Source organism: Tachypleus tridentatus, chromosome 13, assembly GCF_004210375.1.
Source record: "Tachypleus tridentatus isolate NWPU-2018 chromosome 13, ASM421037v1, whole genome shotgun sequence".
Classification (NCBI taxonomy): Eukaryota; Metazoa; Arthropoda; class Merostomata; order Xiphosura; family Limulidae; genus Tachypleus; species Tachypleus tridentatus.
The window spans coordinates 34,663,210-34,685,798 of NC_134837.1; the positions used below are offsets into that span (position 1 = coordinate 34,663,210).

Here is a 22,589-nt window from a genome sequence, read left to right on the forward strand (position 1 = left end):
ACAAGTATACCTTTAGAATACCGGCTCTTTAAACAAAGAAAATGTTTTAATCCAACAAGTGAGGATATTATGCCAAGAAGAAAGTCTCGAATATTTTTTGTACTATAACTAGAAAACAACCAGGTTTAAGTGGACTTACTGCATTTATGCAATGTCTGTAAGAATTTCAAACTTCCACATTATCACAACAAATATATAAAAGATATTGTTAGAAAAGAAGAATTTTTACAAACATAAATTTTCTAGTTCAACTCTTGAAGGAATTGTTTGTCTGTTTGAATTGCATGCAAAGCTACACGAGGGCTATCTGCAAGTTAGCAGTGAAAGACTAGCAGAAAGGCAGCTTCACCACTCATGTCAACTCTGGGGCTTCTTTAATATTGACTAATAGTGGGATTGACCATTACATTACAATGCACCTACTGTTGAAAGTGCAAGGACTTTTAGTAGGATGGAGATATCAACTTGTAACACTCACATTATTTTATATCCTGGAATTTTATAGGTTCAGGAATATTGGAAACCTTTCACACTGTGGATAATTGTTATATTTTAAAGTGTTTAAAAAAATGTATTTTTTATTGCAAGTAAAAAGTAGCATAGCTACAATTTATACATATCAAAATGTTTATAATTAGTTAAAATTGATTAATTCTATTAATTATAGATGAAGAAGAGCTTACTATAAACCCAGATGGTTAGAAAACAAAAACATTTAATATCTTCTTGAATTCAAAAATACACCCATGCCCCATCTGTTGTGTTTGTTTATGTTTGAGCCATATTTCCAAGACAGTAATAATGGTAAGATTTTTAAATTCACAATTATTCTTTAGAAATCAACACTTAAATCTGTCACTTGTATATATTATTCCTAAACAGTAAGAATCTAATGCTTTATTCTTTTTTGTCTTTCTTTCAAAATAGGCATGTACTAGAATTGAAGAAATTAGAATATCAAGGTTAGTGTTAAAATATTGACCTCATTCAGAGTCCCCTACCCCTTAGAGCAACTTTTATTTTTGTAGACTGGGTATCAAAAGCTTATCTAATTAAAAGTTAACTTACACAAATCACGGCAGTGGTACCATCACTTGGACGTAGCTCACAGGAAATAGGCCAGAACGACCACTCATGGTGCCTTCGTACCAGTTTTCATCGATTCGGCAAACAAGATTGATCACGTCCCCTTCTTTGAAGCCCAATTCTCCCTCATTCTCTGGTTCAAAATCATAGAGAGCTTGACAGCAAGGCTGCTGACGTACTGGTGTTCTAGCTGGAGAACGAACAGGAGAAGGAAGTGGAGAAGCTGGAGGACCATTCCATTGTTAGAAAAACTAAACTAAACCAGAAGTACTATCACCAAGTAATAATGAAATACAAGTTTATTAACAAAATGTTTAAAGAAGGTATCAAACTTTAAATGATTTAATGTTCACCTATCAATTTACAAGTATAAAAACATAAATACGATAAAAGCACTAAAAATAAATTTCTTCATAAACAGACTAAAGACCTAATTATACACTTCCAAGAGTTTTCAATAATATTCAGATTTTTTTGATTTTTTAATAATCAGATATGAAACGTATGCTACAGTTAGAGAAACTAGAAAATGTTTTCATAATGTTATTATTATCAAAACTATATTACAAAACTTACATATTTCTTTGATGCAAGTAATAGCTGTAAGTTTTATTTTACTGTTTCTATTGGACCTGCATTACATTAGTCATTAGACAAACAGAACATCAGTAGACCTGGAAACATTTATAACTTCACTAATTTACCATTAATAGTACCACTAACCCTAAATATTTACTTCCTAATATCTTATACAATGTGTAAAACTACAGCTTGCTAACAAAACTAAAAAAAACTTACTGCAAGCAATCCATGCACTTCAGAATATCATACAGACAAAAAAACAAAACAAAAGAATAAAGAAAAAAATTAGTTCAGGCACTTTATATTTGACCAGGTGCAACAGTTTTTCCTCTTTCGATTATCACTGAATCAAAAACTTTCACTGTTTACTTAGAAGCTGGAGGTATTCATTTTAATTGATTTTAAGTAGAGATGGAAGGTGAATGCATTAGCAGAAAGGATATTACTTAATGATGTGATTTATTAATACAAGAAACCAGCTAGAAAGATAGCATTAATATAGCAGTAGTAAAACCCAATGTAGCTAGTGTTTTATAGTGGGTGTGTAGTTTTTAGTATTTAAAAATGTATAATTAAAATTTGTATTATAATGATATAGAAATTCTCATTTTCTACTGGTTTTGGTTTTGTTTTATTGCTAAGTACCAAGTTGCATAATGTGACACTTAAGTCATGCCAACTACAAGTATTGTAACCAAATTTTGTGTTACAATCACTATGAACTGCAGCTGAGCCACTGAGTGATTTTTTTTGACAGATAGATGACAAGCAATAACAAGCCAGTTTGACCATGTTTCACCACTATTAAACACTAGCACAATGAAAGCATGAAATATATTAATGAAACAGGAGCGTTAGTACCATTAGGAGAACGACTAGGTGAACGACAGGGTGACGTGACACCACCAGTAGAAGGACTCCCATGCCCAGTTAGAAACAATGTATCAGGATGACATGGGTTAATGGGAGATGTTGCAGGAGATCGGGCTGGTGAAGCTAATGAAAGACAAGAGCAACAGGGTAACATGAGCACAGACATAGAAAATAGAACAAATTAGTATATTAATTATAAAAGTTTAGATTAGTTCATAGGATAAAATGAGAGCACAAAAACTGGAAGAATAAAAAAGTCCACAATAATAAGTAGAATTAAACAGTACAGTGATTGAAGAAGATGGCCAGAATACAGTTAAATACAAGTTTTTGTACTGAAGGCACACACAGAAAATACTCACAAATAAGCACAAGAGAATCACAATACACTGAAACCTTTCTACAAATTTTTCAAATTCTTCGAAACACAGTGGTTGGTCTAATTATAAAATTACTATTCTGTTCCTATGTATTTTCTTGAAATGGTTTCTAAAAGTTGAGGATATTTTACTTTTATGATTTGGTTTTTTAAATTTCATGCAAAGCTACATGAGGACTATCTCTGCTAGCTTTCCCTAATTTATTAGTGCAAGACTAGAGGGATGGCAGCTAGTCATCACCACCCACTGCCAACTCTTAGGCTACTTTTTTTTTTTTTTTTTTATCAACAAATAATGGGAGTGCCTGTCACATTATAATGCCCCCCATGGCTAAAATGGTGAGTATGTTTGGTACAACAGGAATTTGAACCTGCAACCCTCAGGCTACAAGTCAAACACCTCAAACCACTTGGCCATGCTGGGCATGAAAATTATGAAAATAAATAGTGCAGATAGCCCTCGTGTAGCTTTGTTCAAAATTTAAAACAAACAATGAAAATAAAATACAAGTTTACTTTTATAAGATGAACAAAATAACAAAAATGAATATACATAATCAATGAATCTTAGTTATTTAATTAGCCATACTATTTAATTCTGCATATGTATGCTTTACAGCAAATGCTGGTAAGGTATTAAACATATTAACAGTTTAGCCACAAACTTTGCCACCAATAATCTTATTAAACGAAAGAAATAACCAACAATGGAAGCAATCAAAATAAAGCAAAAATTATATTAAATAGGGAAAATAACAAACACCTATCTAAATATTTCAGCATGTTCTATCATATATTAACAGTTTTTCACCACGTTTTTTTTTTTTTCATAATGCAATAATAATATATTAGTATTGTAGGTACCTGCATGGTTCTAAATTTATTCAAAACTCTGAACCAGGCTGTGAAATGTATAAACACACATAACAAAAAAATTACCTTGAACACTTTGAACAGAAAGTTAATCTAAAAACAATTAAATGAAAATGCAGTCTATAAAAGTAATGAATGACACACAGTCAAAAGTAAATGTGAGATTTGTTATAACAAAAATTAAATAAATTACAAACTTAAGACAACTACACTGCAGAATCCAAGGTTTACTTATGGCAGTGGTTCTTAACCTGGGTTCAATCAAACATTAAGGGTTTGGTGAGTCAGTCTCAGGGGTTCGGTAGAGGTCAAGACACACACTGTATGTGTGTCCATTCCGTTCACCCCACTCGTATGATTTGTGATGTCATGCTCCACTTGGCCATCATTGGCTGCAGCTGATCACATCACATCACCTGGCCTTAACATTTGTGCTGCAGGGAACTTCGTGTGTTTAGCAGTTGACTTGTGACTGTAATAATCGTGCATCATTTGTGATTTTTTTTCCTAATCTTTCAATCCCTTCATACTAATTATGTCAAGCAAAAACAGAAAGTGGTCAGGCAAATATCTACAATATGGATTCACGTCTATAACGGAACATGATGGGAGTCAGCATCCTCAATGCATGATTTGTAATGCCAAGTTGAGCAATTATAGTCAAGCACCAGCAAAACTAAGAGAACACTCCTAAAGCTGCATGAAGATGGGAAATACAAGAACACAACACTTGCAGAATTGAAGGTAAAGAGAGCCAGGTTCAATATAAAGGCTACTTTGCCTGTTATTGGCTTTGTACCCATTGACAAATTGATCCTCACAGCATCATACAAAGTTACGTACTTGATTGCAAAGCAGAGCAAACCATACATCATTGATGAAGCACTTGTAAAACAAGCTGCATTGAAGATGGCAAATATCATGCTGAGAAAAGCTGTTGAAAATACATTATCCCAAATTCCTCTTTCAAATAACACCATCAGCAGCAGAACAGATGAAATGAGCAACGACATCTTGGCTCAAGTAGTTGAAATTTTATTTCAAGCCCAGCAAAATTCAGCCTTCAACTTCACGAGACCACCGTTTCCAATCTAAGTCAGCTTGTTGTATTTGTGTGCTATGTGAAGAACGAGATAAAAGAACATTTTTTATTTTGTAAGCCTCTTACAACAACAACTAAGGCAGCCAACGTGAAGAAACTTGTAGATGACTTCTTCAGAGACAATAATCTTTCGTGGGATATGGTTTCTGCAGTTTGTTCGGACAGAGCTCCAGTCATGCTGGAACAAAAATCTGGTTTTGGTGTACTGGTGAAAACTGATGCACCACAAATCATTGTAATGCACTGTATTCTGCACATGCATGCATTGGAAACAAAAACTTTGCCTTCAAAAATGGCAAAAGTATTAAAAATTGCAGTGGAAGGTGTGAAGTTTCTGCAAAATTGTGCCCTGAAGCACCGCATCTTCAAAGAGCTGTGTAATGAAATGGGCTCTGAATTCAAGGTAACTCTGTACCATTGTAACGTTCGGTGGTTATCCCGGGGGAAACATGTTGAATCGTGTTCTTGCCATGCGTGTGGAATTAGCCCTGTTTTTGTGAGAGCACCACCATTGTCATGCAGATTGGTTCGAAAAATCTGAGTTCATTTTCATTTTGGCTTACATGGCCAATATCTTCAATGCTCTCAATCATCTCAATCAACAGATGCAGGGCAGTGGAGTCAACATCATCAAAGCGAAGAAAACCTGAAGGCTTTTCAAAAAAAGCTACCATTATGGACACGACAAACAGAGAATGATAACTTCACAAACTTTTCCCTGCTGGACGACTGTGTAAGTAAAATCAAAGATGTGTCTGAAATCGGAGACATTTCTGTACCCAGGAAACTGAAGCAAGCAATTGCCATGCACTTAGATGAGCTCGCAAAGTTTCTCCACAGATACTTCACCACCAGAGAGTCATATCCAGCATGGGTGAGACAGCCATTCATGTTTAGTGTTGCGACAGCTGATGTCAATGATGAATACTTCGACCAAATCACTGAACTTCAGCAGAGCCAGGTTCAACAGCAAATTTTCAGAACAACAATGCTCTCAACATTTTAGTGTCATCAAATCGTAGCATACCATCTTACTGCTAAGAAAGCCCTTGAGATACTCATACCATTTGTTACAATGTATCTTTGCGACCAATCCTTTTTGAGGATGGTAGACATAAAAATGAAGAAAAGGAACAGACTTTGTTGTGAAAATGATATGAGAGTGGCACTTGCCAAGGTGAAGCCGTGCATTTCTGAACTTGTCTCTGAAAGGCTTTGTTTTGGAATTTCGCACAAAGCTACTCGAGGGCTATCTGTGCTAGCCGTCCCTAATTTAGCAGTGTAAGACTAGAGGGAAGGCAGCTAGTCATCACCACCCACCGCCAACTCTTGGACTACTCTTTTATCAACGAATAGTGGGATTGACAGTCACATTATACACCCCCACGGCTGGGAGGGCGAGCATGTTTAGCACGACGCGGGCGCGAACCCGCGACCCTCAGATTACGAGTCGCATGCCTTACGCGCTTGGCCATGCCAGGCCCCTCTGAAAGGCAACAGCAAAAGTCACATTGACTTGCACTAAATATTCATTGAATTATGTTTTTGTTTTTGTGTGAAATTCATGTTTTGTTGGTTTTGTTCTTTGAACACAGTGATATTGTGTGCAACTGATGCATGGTTCATTTTGTGCACTAATAAAATATCTACTTGTTTTGAATTTAAAAATATTTTATTTTTCCAATTACAAAGGGTTCAGTGAGTGCAAGTACAAAACTTCCAGGGTTCAGTACCTCCAACAAGGTTAAGAACCACTGACTCATGGTATGTTCTATGTAACACTTATGAAAATATTATAGATCAAATAGGCTTAAATTGACCTTACGTTTTAAATCCATGTGATAGAATCTTTTCACAAAACTATATTACATACACAGTATTTTTGCATGATTAAATGAGTTAGTGATAGTATTATAAAGTGGTGTAACACTACAACAAAGCATCAAGCTGTATGCAGCTGACTATGACAGCATTAATATTCACATACTTTCATGTCTCTAGAATACTGGTATTGACATGTTAGAAACAATGAGAAAAAAACCTAAATATGCCAGATATAAAGGTATATTTATAAATATGTAAATGAATCTTATCTGAAATATATAGTTGGTTAAAGAAAATATACAGCATCAAATACTTACAATTTTGATATTAAAAAAATAGTTTTGATAAAAACCAACACTGATACGTCATTTTGAAATCCTGCTTTGTGATAACCATTCGCCTACTTTGAAAAATAAATGTATTACAGTTACAGAAAATTAAAACAGTTTTACAAGATACATTAGGTTTGTTAGAATTTGCTCACTCCAAGCTAGATGAGAGCCATTTGTACCAGCTTTTTATTTAAAAGTGATAGACTAGGTGACAGGTAGCTAATCAATACAATCATGATCCAAGCTGAACTATATAAATAAGGCATCTCTAACTAATAAATAAATATTTACTGTAAAAGCTATCATCAAGTTTGGCAGCTAACTTTGATTTCATTCCTTTTAAGTTGCACACTCAATATTTTTTGTGACACATCTTATTGTTCACATGTAAGGTGTTTTTGATTAGGTTGGATTAAGCTGGAACACCAGGTACAACTATCTTATGATATTGGGTTAACCTGGTGAAACATTGTAACTATAGGCACTATATTCTTTATATATCTGACATTAAGTTTTAATTATTTATGTGGTAAGTTAGTGTAAATAAATTGCTGATAAATGCTGATGCTGCAGTACAAGATAACTTTGCATTATTTATTTCTTCAGTTGAAAACACCAATGATGTCCAAAAACAAATCAAATATAAGTTCACAAGTCTATTAATGTAAGTGACCTGGAATAAGAGAAGCCATGCTATATATACATCTTCTGTGGGACTCAACATTGGCAACATTTAGAAGAAAACTATATAATTATGATAACAAATCAACTTTCATTATTTTTAAGAGTAGATGGGTGATACTATTAAAGTGGAATGAGTCCTACCATATGAGGAAAAGCTGATGTTTTTTAAGGCATAATTACCTAGAGTCTGGATGCATACTCCCCAGAAAAGTTTGAAAATTAAGACTACCAAAAACACAATTTCCTAGATTTTATGGTCTTTTTAAACAAGAACAGAAATAACATTGAATGAATTTGTTCTCTCCATCACTCTAATATTAGTCATTAAATTTGAAAATCTTGTGTGTATGTGTGCACATACTACGATTTATCAACTCAATCATGAACTATGATCATTCATTAGACATGGATGAGACAGAATAAGCACTCATTGTATATTACTGTACAATGAAATAAAACATGATTATATGATGTATACTATATTTTCCTTGTTTCTCATTCACACCGAAGTTTCAGAAATGGCTTCAAAATTATTTTAAAAGAGAGAAAGGCTCAAAAAGGTTACAATTAAAATGATTCTGGTGACAGAATTTCTAAATTTTAGAGAAAAAAAAAAGGCATATAATTAACCATGGCATCTAGGTAGGTCATCTGCAATCAGCTGAAGTAATCAGGCAACAACCTGAAGATGAAATCCCTGCTAGATAAATAACAAAATTGAAAAAAAGCACACTTTCTTACAACTTGTAAAATGAGTGTAATCCAGTTCAATATTACCCAGAATTAATCAAGTATTTTTGAGACATCCTTTAGTAGTTCAAAAGTCAAAGAAAATAATTGAAAATTGTAGATTCTCTCTCATTCATTTTACTTGTAAAAAAAATGAAATAGAAATTATGTTCAAAAGGAGGATTATTCTAACTCTACGTAACGAATAGGTTCCATTTCTCAATGTTACAAATAATTAAAATTGTGGAACTTATGATGTATCATATAATTCTAACTCAAATGCTAAATAAATGTCTTACATTTCATTAAGAATCCAAGTAACTAAATGTAAAACCAATATATATTTTTTTAAATACTCAATTTAATTGCAAAAATGGAATTCTGGAAGTTCACAATTTTATCAGCTGGCTCATTGTAGAATCTAAAACAGATTATAATTATGTCATCATTGGGAAAATCATCTGTTTCCCTTTTTTCAATACCTGAAACCATTGGATATGGAGGAGGGCCTCCATTATAATTCATAGTTATGTCTCCTGGGGATAAGTCATCCTGGATTGCTGGAATGTTCAGTTCTTCGAGTTTCTTCGGTTGGTATGGTTTGTGGGGACGTCCCACTGCCAAATTCTTGCTGCAGGATAAAGTAAATGAAATAATTAAAAGTGTAAAACCAGAATATTAAACTAATGAAAATGACATTACGTTCAATAACAAAAAAAATTGTTTATCATTAATGTCAAAAGAGTCACAACATATTTTTACGTCATGAAATAAATATGACAGTAATTTTCATGTATAAACATGTAACAAGATCCATAGTGTTATCTTTTAACCTTTTTGCAATGAACTTGGTATAATTGTACACCAGTTCTTATACACATTTGCATGTTAGGTATTTGCTGTAAAACTTTTGATATATTATGTGTACCTTCATGAAATTTAACAGACATTTAGTAAAGATTACAAGTTTTAGGTACACAACAAATCAGATTTCTTAATGAAATATTTTTACTAAATATATGTTTACGTAAATAAAGTGTTTGGTTACTAATGTAAGTGTAAAGTGATTTCACGTTATGATTAAAAAAATTATTCTTCATCTCAAAAATCTCAAATATTATTTATATTTAATTTTTATTATATTGACCTTCTGGTCACTGCTAGTTAACATTACATAACTTGCACTGATAAGGTGCACATGCACTCATGTTACCATATCCAATTACATAAAATTGACCTGGTCTTGGATGCGTTGTAGTGGACTAGTATTTTGTATTACACAATTAACATTTAAATTATTATACATTATAGTTATATATATGTATATAGATTATCACTATTTTGAAATGAGTTATGAAACTTATTTTTCTTAAAATATAGAACAATAAATAAAAAGTAAAGCAAACAACTACCTCTTCTCACTACAACCTTTGAGCTTTGTTCCTGCTGTACATTGGTTGCTAAGCCTTTTAAAATTTTGCAAGTGGTGGATGTCAAATTTCTTTTTAGATGTTTTATATATAGTTTAATAACCAAAAAATCATAACTATACTGGTACCATGGAATTCCACTATAATTAAGCTTAATAACTAAAGTGTATTTGGGTCTAAAAAGTAGGAAATTTCAAGCAGATTAAAGACACTCCCACCTGCTTGAAATCTTCCTTTGAAAGAATGTGGTAGCCTTTCCATAGATTAAAATAGCTGAGAAAACCACTAGAGAGACATTTTGAATTGTCAAATGGTTATTCACATATATTGTAGCAAGAGCATATAAGCAACAGTTTCTAAAAAGAGAAAGAGCTGAATGGGGCCAGCCTCGAAAGTAAAAAGATACAAGGTTCTTATATTCTAGCCTGTCAGTATTGGTAATTTGAGTTCCTAATTTGGACAAAACTATAGGCTTAGTATTTTGACATCACAGACATTTAATTTTAACCAGTACTGCATTCAACATACCATATAACTGACTAAACTTAAGGTGGGTTCTTTTGTTATTTACTTTTAAATTAAGGATTCATACATAATATTAAAGTTTAAATTATAATCTACAATTTAATTCCAAACTTATTCACATAAATTTATAAGATAGTAGTTCAATAAAATTTTGAAGGCAAATCACCAAATGCAATGGCATGGCCTTTCACCTCTGACCCATTGCAAAAGGGTTAATACATTTACACATTAATGATACTTTAGTTTCTACATTTCAGATACTCCATTTAAGACTATCTGTTCATAACTTTGAGCTGATAACATTAAAGTAAGGGAGTTTGTCAAAAGCACTTAAACCCAACTCTCAGGTTACATTAATAAAAAATTAATCAGTATAAGGCTTGGCAAGCAAGAATTTCTTGAAGTGATTCATATTCAATATAAATAATTCACAAAAAAACAAGAACATTGAAATTAAGATGATGTAACATCAAAATGAATACTTTTATAAAAGGATACATACACACCATTCAGCTCTTCTGAATTCAATATTATTGAAACATCACAAATATAAAATATTAAATAGTTTGCATGAGAACTTTTCTCACCCTTATGTTGTGAACATGTGCAAAAAGTATATTATTAAGCAATACATGTATTTATTTAAAACACACTGGTCTTTACAGCTTAGAAGATATATACTTACTGTTCAATAAGTCGATCATTTAATTCTTTCATAATTTCAGCACACTGACAATGATACTCATATAGCGATTCTGCCAAGGAGGCCAACTGGGAAATCTGTTCCACCTAAACACATACAATATATACAATTCTCAACAGCTTATTGCTTACAAGGTTATATCTAAGTAAACACTCACAAATTTGCAACCAGAGATAAATACATAGTCTTCAAAGTCATGAGGTTATAGACTGCATGTTAATATTGTTTAGACATTTGAACACATGAACTAATATCATCTAACAACTGAATAGATAAACCTTAAGAGTTTAAGGATCATACTATCTAAGTCATTATTAATAAGTGTAGTTCATATATTTAAGTGGGAAAATTAAAAAAAGGATGAATTTAATCAGTGTCACACTAACATTTTCTATAATTTGATATATCTCAGTCATGTTTTGGAATACAAAAATGCACATACATGATAATTATTTAAGGCCACTTGGAATAACAAAAATTATACAAACATGACAAAACCCCTAGAGCCAGTTTTATTTATTTCACTTAAAACTACATTTTTCAAACAAATATACTGTTTATTAATCAAATAACTGATTATGTTTAACCCTTCATGAAAATAAAGAAAAAAAATACTTTCCTCGAAATCCTTATTTAAAAGAAAAAGGTTTTCTAGGTATGTTACCTAGAAATAACACTCTTAAATTGAGAAACCAATAGAAATAATTCCATCATCTATCTTGACTTACTACAAGGCAAGAATATTCAGTTACAGAAATGAAGTATTTGTGTATGTATTAAGCAACAAAGACAGATTTGTTAACTTATATTACAGGATGCAATACATGGTTAATGTCTGTTCATAAAGTTATTATTCAGCATTAACTAATGTAAAGACATAACAAAAATGAAAAACTATTTAATGAAGCAAAAGTCACAATGACAGACAAACTTTATTATAATAAAAATAAACTTACATCATTTTCCAAAAGGTGATGCATACCCATGGAGGCTAGGTTGAATGATTCTTCAAACTTATCTTCTGCTAGCCTAATTTCTTCCTCTGTGACAGCTGTTCCTAAAAATCCACCATAAGTTATATTTTTTACTTTTCTTTTTAATGTATAAAAAACAACAACAACATTTTAACAGTGGTGTGATGACAAATTGATCATACCCATTTATAGTCAAGGAAAACAACAAAACTGTATTGAAAGATTTATAACACTATTGCTATTAATGTATTTTTGTGGTGGGTAAAAGATAACCCTAAATATCGTACAAAGCTGTCTTTTGCTTTGGATTTCCCCTGATGTTTAGTTTAGTGAAGAGGGTTGAAAATTTTCAAACATGTATAATTCAATAGCAAGTGGTAAATGGAATAATATATTTGACTTTGTATTTTACAGCCTTTCTACTGAATAATTCACAATAAACCAGTATATCAGTGTCACAAATTCTAACAAATTTTATATAAATATATTGGAATGGTCCTTATTTGTAAATAAAATTCCAAGTTAAAACCGTAAACCTTTTGTGTACTGAGTTTGTTCCAGTGTAACTTCATCCACTTCGTACCATGTTCGGACACTGCCTGATGAGGCTGAAGTTGGTCAATACTGTGTGCATGCATGTGATATAACATTTCTTACATAGAAATCATTTATTTAAAATATATTAATTTGTTACTTGCACAATAGTACAATGGCAAAATTACACAATTTTTGGTGTGGTTAGCTACTTTTGCATTGTTTCCTTCTTGCTGCAATACTGCACAACTTGAAGAATGAGATGCTAATAGTGGCATTACACTCTTCAATAAGGAATACACCCCTTTCACTGTCATAATGTACCTCATTTAAGTGTTAACTGTAGTGCCACTGTAGCCTTCTCTGAGCTCCCATGACTCAGGGTCATTGTCCAGAAATTCAGATGAAATTTCAGAGCATCTGAAGGAAGTTGTTCTATTCTTTGTAACAAAATCTTTTAACTGAAATGTCTTGAGACTACCTGATATTCAGCTGGATATTCTTCGCATGCTCATCTGTGGCTTCCTTCTCAGTGTGCCTTTACCAGTGCTTGTTTTGTCTCTAGGTATAGCTGAACCAATGAATGTCACATTCCTCACTGAGATACCACAGATACAAAGCATACTTTAAACTGACAGATTCTGAAGCAGGAGAATTCACCTTATTATACTTAAGATACAGTTAAACAATTATAGTCACTGCTAGGATCTGAAATAGCATCAAAAACAGTGAACTATACCCAGAGATAGAGTTGAGCAACAAAGATGCAAAAGCCAGAGTTCACTCTCCTCATAGCCATTAAAATTAAACTGTCCCATGAACATCAGCACCTTGAAGACATATAATACCTTGGCCATCCATCATACACAATGCACTGCAGATGCTTTCAATCACACTCCGCATGAGAAGGGATGCCACCACGAAAGGTTATGGCTAGTTCAAGAAGCTCTCTGTATTCACCTCTAAGTTGGCTGACTAGTTTTCTTATAGTAAACAACAACATTGTTTTTAACGTCCTCTATGGCTTCTGTTATTTCATCACAGTCACTTGCTCTTTCACAACTGGAGGCCCCCCGCTAGTGCAGCGGTATGTCTCCGGATTTACAACGCTAAAATCAGGGGTTCAATTCCCCTCGGTGGGCTCAGCAGATAGCCCGATGTGGCTTTGCTACAAGATAAAACACTCACAACTGGACTGGTCCATGTATTCTGTTGAAATTGACCTAAAATTGTAATATTTTGAGCAGAGAAAGGGCTTTGAAAATTATATAAAATATTCCAGATGTACAAAAGTCAGCAAGGATTATTTGTGTATGGAACATTCTTCAACATTTTGAACAATGTGAAACACTTTGGAAATTTTACAGAATGTGCTATGACATTCCAGAATTATTTAGAATATTTTGGAACAATAAAATATTCAGAATATATGAATATACTACAAGCTGCAAGGTCAAATTTCAACTTTTTTGGTCAACCCTGAAATGTCATTCAGTATGAATAAAATCTAGCCTGAATTATTTTTATATCAGAACAAAACAAGGGGATAAGGGAATTGTAAATCAAAACTTTGAAAATAAGGACCACCTTACATTTTTCATAGGTTTAGTGTGCTAAGTTAGGCAACATTAAATGAAACATCACACATGTAATATACATTCTATCATATTTGAAGCCTGGTCTTATACTGCTGATTTATTATTGTCCAGTGTTACTAACATGTGATGAAATCTTCCCAGACATGTTATAACTCAATGATAAGTAGCAAATTAAGAGATAGCTTGGGTATCAAATTTTTAGCTTTATTAAAACTTTTTCTGCTGCACAGACCCAAATAAACCTTTGAAGTAATACAGTAAAATAACTATGTAGCACCACCAGTTTGTCATTGTAATATGTCAGTTCTTATTAGGAAAAACAAATTGCAAATACTATGTTACTTCCTGTTAATGCAGCTAGGTTATTTGGAAGAAGACTAACAAACAAAATTTTAGAAGAGCAAGTGTGCGTGAAGTATTCTAGATTGCCTGTAATTTTTATTATGTTTATCTCTTGATCTATCTAGTAATTTAAAAAATATTTCCAAAAGTAAGTTTATCCTGACTCAGCCTAGCCAGTCCTCAATATTTTTTGCAAACAATTCTTCATGACCTGAAACCTTTGTTTTTGATCACTGACCTAACACAAAAAGTTTTGTTTCTTTGGTCACTTTAATAATTTTAGCACAACCTGAAACTTTAATTGAAGTTACATCAAACAGAACTGACTTTTTAGATACTTTGAATATTTCAAGTTTAATTCAGTTATATTTATGTATAAGCAATCACATAATTCAAACCTTCCAAGTAGAATGTTGACTAAAAGCTTAGTTAATTGTTATCAAAGTAAAGTGTAGTGGTCTGTGTGATATGTCACTGAATAACAATAATGAACAAAGATTTTACAGTTGAAATCTAGAAAGTTTCTTATAATTAGGATGTTTCGTATCATGTGAAACTTCAGAAACATGTAAACACTAAATAAAATTCAAGCAATCTTTAAAACCAACCTTGTTTAGCTTTTGGCATAGACCCTCCAGTTGGTAGAGATAACCGTACAAAGAAAAAAAAAAAAAATACAAGGACAATATTTACTAAACATTTTATCATGCAGCTATATATTTTTCTCATGGACAGCACTAAAGAAAAGTTAATTAAAAAAGTCAGGTCAAACACGTGGTCTTTGTGTGTGAGCGTGTGCAAGCATTATAATTAATACACATAGTTGTTAGTAAGTTGAAATAAAGCTTTGTTAGTTCAGTTTAATCCAAGCCAGTTAACTAAAATGTCAAAAGTTTTAATTGGTGATATGAATATTAAGAATAGTGCCAACAGCAGTTTGAAGATTTTGCTCATATTTAGTTTAAAATTAATCATGTAAACCTATCAAGCTGAGAAATTCACTTAAGGTTCAGAAGAAGAACATTATTTAACTAATGGCAAAAAAAAAAAAGATCAATGTCACAATAACGTATATACAAATATGTTAAAGAGAAACAAATATTTGAATTAAAGTTAACACATGTAAGTATATAAAGTCACACCAAACAGTATAGCAAGAAGTAAATACATTAGCAAATGCAGAAAGGTTGAAAAGGACAGTTCAACCTGAAATTGAAACAGTTGGGTCAAAGTCTGTTATAATGATAAATACTCAATGTCAAGTACAACACAGTAATGTTCTCATAGTAAAGTATGATTAAATTAAGTGTCAGCTACATTTGTCTCAAAGATAACTAGTGGATAGTAGTTATGAACAAAGACACAAAGTTATTAAAGACAAAAGCATGCATTCTAATAATGATTAGATTTGCAGGAAAAATATAGTATGAAACAATTGCTTGGCTTGACTAAGTCCTAATTAAGGCTCATCACTAGAAGTTAATTATTTGGATAAAGGACCAATTAATAAGCAAAGTCCCATCTGAAACATATTACATCAATTATGTGGAAAGGTCAGTCAGCTGGATAAAATATCAGCTCCTTAGCTCAGTTAAATTCTAATTAAGAATAGCATGCAACAACAATGTGATAAGCTTAATTGGTTAAAGGATTGGTTACTTAGTTCAGCCAAATTTTAATTAAAGACAGCATGCATCAACGATGTGGAAAAGTTAGTTATAAGATGAATCAGTTACTCAGCTCAGCCACATTCTAAAACTGGGGATAAACAATTATATAGAGGTTAATTAGACAGATAATGGATCAATTACTGAACTCAGCCAAGTCCTAGCCATGGATGCACTTTTACCATCAACTTGGATATATAAAATGATAATTTAAAAATTTTTCTTTTTAAATATTAAAATCAACAAAGTTACCCAATAACATACTTTTTTAGGAATACTTCAGACATTCTACCACAAAGTAAAGTAATTAAACACCACCATAATACATAAATTGAGTATTAACACATACAGTAAATGAAAATGTTTTCAAACAATAACCGTGTTATTCACCATTATTGTAGAATAAGGAGAAGTTTGTTGTTTTTCAACATACCAACAAAATTAAGTATTTGTATATTTTTTCTGTAAATATTGTTTTACATCAGAAACAAACTATCAATCTTGAAATTAAAATTAGAAGTGAAAGCCTTTCTTATCCATTTCTGCATATTCCAATATAAATTAATTTGTTTTTCATACTGGACTAGAATGTTTCATAAAAGTTCCATTTTCAAACGACACAAATCATAATTTGTGTGAACATTTTCACTGGAATGTATATAAAAATGCTCATGAGAAAATCATTTTGTCAAAATTATGTTTTGTTTCTTTTCTAGTGTTAATAAGATGATAAATTTTAAAGAATTATTGATTAATTCAACTTTTAAAATTTTAGTTTAAAAGTTACATTATGCACATACCCACATACACATCATTAAAAGTGACTTTGTAAATAACTCCTCCTATATAATTTTAACATGTAATTTCTCAGAAATGCATTATCTTATTTAAGAATAAAGAAACATTCCTTGTATAGCATCACTTTTACCTAATAAACATTACAATTATACAAAGTGCACTAACATACATGTATGTTTGACACAAAATTCAAATCACATTTATATATCTTAATCAACAAATATTAAAATCACACAAAGTGCTCAAAAACAAACTCATTTCAAAAAAGAAAATATTATAATTTCATTGAATGAAGCAACAACATTTGAAACAAAATATCCTACCTCATCTTTCCAAATACACGTTCTGATCAAAATCTACACACACACAGAACACCTACTGTACAACACAACCAACAATTCTTTCAGCCAAATTTACCTTTTGCTTGTCTTCTCTTTTTGCAGTCATAATCTAGCCGTCTTCCCTGAAGCTTCTTTCTGTGATGCTTGAAAATAAAAGACAATATCAGGTGTAAAAATAGTCACAGAAAAAAAAATAAACTCCTTAATAAAAAAGACAATTTTGTATTTCAAACACACACACTGGACATATGCAAGTTATTAACAATATAAAATTAAAGTTCTCACACCCTACTCATAAAATGACACATTTTACCATCTACGATACAAAAACAATGATTTATATCAAAGTATCTCGTACCACGTTTTCCACTGGCAAATACATTTTACCAAAAATAAAAATATGAGAATTAATTAACACATCAGCTGAGACATTCTAGATCTTTTAGAATGTAGAAACTTGAATTTTAAATTTCTCATGAAAATGTTATAAGTTGGGTTAGGAATATTTAAGTGTGTATTTAAAATTATTACAAAGTTTCATTGTTACATTTCTGTTACATTAATTATTACAGACTAGATTGTTCTGCAATGATAAGACAAACTACTTTTGACCAAGAATACCAGTAGCAAAAATACTCTTCTCTAATCTGACTAAAAATCATTTGTGAAGGTCTGGCCTTAGGTTACCAAAAAAATTTGTCAGTTTAAGTTGAAAGAGATGATTAATGCACCAGGCAAATCACGGATGCAAACCATACGTGTAAATGAAAATAAATCATGTTGATATTGACTGGATATGTAAAATGAAAGTTTCTGATCAAGAACTAAGAGTACTGAAATTAAGAGAAAAGGAAGTTTTTTTTAATTACATGGCTTTTTAAAAATAAACTACAGAGTATTTAGTGAGTTTATACTAACCTCCATGCCCCCCAGTGGCATAGCAGAATGTCTGCAGACTTATACTGCTATAAAGTAAGTTTTGATACTCATCGTGAGCAAACAACAACTAAGTTCCATACACTGTAGTTAAGTATTTCCACTACTAGAAGGAAAAAAGTCAAGGAATATAGTGCTTAATGTCTGGTAAGGGATAATGAAATACTAAATTAGATGTTGACAGAGTTTCATTGCTTGTACATTATCTGTTGTGACCATAGGTTTCTTCAGTTGAGACATTGTCTCCCAGAAAATGAGAAACATTTTTATTTATTCATTCACTTGATATCCTAGTCTAGTCAGTAATCACACAAATAAATTGGAAAATAACAAGGAATATTTTTTTGCTCCTTATGAATGTTGGTTTCTTACAGTTTTTTTTATGTTTAAGTTGTGATGATACTGCTAGAATACTGTGGTAAAAAAAAATTATTATTATGAAACTTTGTCCTGCATTTCACTAGCTTAACTTGGTTTAGTTGACATGCATTATGACAATACTCTGATTCCACTGGTGGTATCTGTTCCTGAAAAATATATGCTTTGATATTTCAAAGCCATTACAAGTTATTCTCTAAACAGGTGTAAATTCTCAGTGTCTACCTAAATTTGTTTTATTTACTGAGAAATTTTGCCTCTTAGTCTTTACAAACAACTGTTATTACATAAATTACACCTTCAGTTGATAAAGAAACATTTTCATCAAGCAATGATGACAATTAAGCATACTTTACTGAAAAAAAAAGTTAACAACAAGATGTGTATATATTTTTTTGTTAGTTCAACAAGGGTAACTTGTGTATATTAGTAACAATATTAATGTCACTTATGAAGGAGACAGCCATGTACAGATTTAGTATAGTTTCCTTACCAACACATCCTTTAAGTCCTTGGTCTGAAGATGATGTAGAGGTTCCAGAAAATTTTGTTTTACACTGTCTTCAAGAGCAAAACGCACCTCTGCCATCTGCCTTAATGTCTCTCCTGTTTCTATTAGGCTCTGAGCTGCATATAACAGTACATAAAACTATCATTTATGAATTAAACACTTAAAGAAAACATTAAGGAGCTTTGGTAGATTATCTTGTGACTTAGTTATTACTCTTATAATACATAGTCTTTTTTTAAATCTCAGAGTCAGAAGTAATAATACAAAAGTTTAAACATATACACTATTAAGATACACACAGACAAAACTATGCAAAAGATTCTATTTACCTGCTATATACTCAGCAGAAAAGTTATTGCATATAAGATAAAATGTGTATAGAAATGAATGATAATGATATATAAATCTACTAAAATATTTCTGAAAGTGCTTCACAGGTTAAAAAATAAAATACAAAAATTACAGTATATTACATAAAACACAACATTGCTGGAAATGTTCATAAACGGATTGTACTTTTAAATTACCATAATACTGTACTCATGTAATGGTAAATCTGAAGAAATAATTAGAAAGCAATTAAGTATTTAAATAGGTACTATTTTTACTTGATTTTACTAGTCCTATAAGCACCAACAACATGGATAAGAGTCATCATCATACAGCAGTGTTCAAACATTTTCTTCTAAGTGAATTAGTTATACAGAAATTGATTTTATAATTTATGTTAACTTACTGCCAGGTGAAGTTAGCAACTCTGACATATAAATTATATCAGTATCCTATGGTCACAAAACAAAAAACAAACTAGTTTCAAACAATTTGACACAAGTTTCTTTTATGTACTTAAGTACACACATACAGTATTAAAAATTATGGAAAGGGCAAGTAAAAAGTAACAAAAAGCAAACACTATGAGAATGCCACTTTGTTATGAGAAAATGAATTGCATCAGAGTATATTCAAGTGGTTTATAGCTTATACTGTACACCAGTACAAAGCCTATAAATGTACATGCATTCATACCATATGTAGTAGTATTGCCCAGGTATTGCCCCAGTGACAGAAAAACTAGATGTTTTGGCTGGTTCAGGATACTCCATATGAAACATTGTGATAGGATTCCACATTTCAGTAGGAGCTACATACAAAACTCTGAACAGAGTATGTGAAATTTGCACTGTTAATAACAAGTGACTGGGGTAGAAAAGTGAGACTTTTCATAAGTCATTTAATATCTTTTTACAATATATGATTGTCATACAGATCCTGCTAATGATCTTGCTATAAATACACATGTAAATGCTATCTCAATAACAGTAAAACAGACATTACAAAGTAGTAGTTTCAATGGATGAGTACTTGCTCAAAAAAGTGATGTTAAAAAGATATTACTAAACCAAAAGAGCATCAGACCACTAACAGTGGAATAAGGAAAGCTAAAGATGTGTGCTCTTTATATAGAAAAAAACAACTGAATATGACAGTGAATGTTTTTACACAAAACTTATAGCACCCTGACTGCTAATACATGCAGGTAGATTCTGAACCACTATCTCTTCCCTCAGGTACACAGATAACTGGGTGTGGATTCATCTTTCAGCAACACAAATCTCCAACATACAATAAGTGTGGTGAAACAGTATCTTGAATACAAATAAATCAATGAAATAATAGCTTGTTTTACAAGTCAAACATTATATTGTACGGGTTCATTTAAAGTCTGAGAAAGCTAATAGTTGCCCAAGTGACTTGACTGAATTGTTGGGTACTAGTAGAAGCAATAGAACAATACTTCACAACCAAACACTGGTAAACGCATGGTAGCAGTAAAACAAGATCTAACAGTGTAAAGTAAAAGAGGTCATAAGTTAATTATTGTAAATTATATTTCAGTATCTTTTGTATTTGTTGTGATTGTGCATTGTACCATTACTATATGGCAGAGACAGGAGGGTCAACTGGTTCAGGCCTCAAGTTTAGGCACTTTTGGTGTCTGCTAAGTTTCATAACTTTTTATGCATCTCCCAATCAGACTAAAATGGGACATTCTCAGATTAGAGATCCAAATTAAATATTCAAATTGTTTCACTCTTCTTTTGGCCCAATAACTGCCTTTTGTTTTTGTCATTTTTTAAATTTTATTATAGCCAGGAGTCTCAAAACACAGAAGAGGCCCAGGCCTCTTTGAACCTCTGAGAAGACTCATTTGTGACTCCTGTACATTTATCCTTTCCTTAATTATTTCAGAAAGTGTTTATTATTTTATAAAAATTTCACAAATGTTAAATTATGTATTTTTAGAGGCCTATTAAATAAATTTAGAATATATAGATTACAACAAAAAAAGTTCTGAAAAAATTACTTTTACCAATGCAAATAAATATACAAAAATATATTTTTTATTTATCCAATGTTTCACCTTTGCTGCTTTTTCAGAGTTTACATAACTGTTTGATATTACAATTATTTTAAATATTTTTATCTGAAATGTAAAGATCGTTTTTTCTTAACGTTAATCAAAATGTGTAAATCACTCCAGTACGCACTACAAATTTTGAAAAGCAACACACAGATTAGTTCCTTAATTTTAAGAGCACATAGACAAAAAATAGCTTACTACAGGCACAAACAACTTATTTTAATTGACTAATACAACCAATAATTTCCATTTACAGTTCAAATATATAACACCCCATAAATATCTATCCTTACTGTTAATGATCAACTAAAAAACATCAAAGTTTCTAACTAACCAAATACGTTCTCTTCTCCAAAATTCATTCCATACTTGACCATTTCATCTCCAAGGATCCCTTCAGGCTGGGGATAAGCATGAGTCTTGGTTCCGCCTCGTAATTTTGAACTAACCACCATCTTTGCCCTTGAGGCTATTAAAATAAAATGTGAGATAATTACTGTCAGTGTGTTAAACATTACAAATAGGAATGTTTGTTAAAATAAATAACAATGCTTTTACAGTTACCTATGTTCAAATAACTGCAAACTAACATGTATTAAAAAGTCAAAAACATTTTAAAAAAAGACTGAATAAACCAGAACTAATAAGCTTTTATTGACAAATACAGTTGGCAGTGTTTATGAGCTCAGTTTTGTTCTATAGCTGCATAACATTTCACCACTAAATTTTTTTAACAGCAGTTTCCATACATTAGAAAAAAATTTCAAACTATTACTTAGATAAATTTAAGTTTTAAATGCAGCTTCAGTAACATTTCAGAAAGGTGCACAATGGTATAAAATATCAACAGTGACAAAACAAAAACATTTCTATCCATTATGCCTACAATGTATATTATCCTATCAAGATTTACCCAACAACTTATGTTATGAATCATAATGAATCCCTTCCCCCTGTTTTATAACT

General features: G+C 31.6%; 1 protein-coding gene across 6 annotated transcripts in view; it reads right to left on the reverse strand.

Annotated features, from left to right (window-relative positions):
- The window catches only part of LOC143239648 (endophilin-A-like), a 49,454-nt gene that overhangs the window by 5,982 nt on the left and 20,883 nt on the right, over positions 1–22,589 (reverse strand). Inside the window, exons 5-13 of one of the 6 annotated variants that reach the window (XM_076480966.1) lie at positions 21,958–22,092; positions 19,184–19,317; positions 17,453–17,519; positions 15,179–15,202; positions 12,079–12,179; positions 11,105–11,208; positions 8,947–9,095; positions 2,530–2,664; positions 1,069–1,309 (exon numbers count right to left, since the gene is read on the reverse strand). In XM_076480966.1, coding sequence (XP_076337081.1) covers positions 1,074–1,309; positions 2,530–2,664; positions 8,947–9,095; positions 11,105–11,208; positions 12,079–12,179; positions 15,179–15,202; positions 17,453–17,519; positions 19,184–19,317; positions 21,958–22,092 — 1,085 coding nt within the window. In that variant the 3' untranslated portion in view covers positions 1,069–1,073. Of the gene's footprint in view, positions 1–1,068; positions 1,310–2,529; positions 2,665–8,946; positions 9,096–11,104; positions 11,209–12,078; positions 12,180–15,178; positions 15,205–17,451; positions 17,520–19,183; positions 19,318–21,957; positions 22,093–22,589 lie in introns of all 6 variants that reach the window. The other 5 variants (XM_076480968.1, XM_076480967.1, XM_076480970.1 and 2 more) reach the window with 5 other exon arrangements.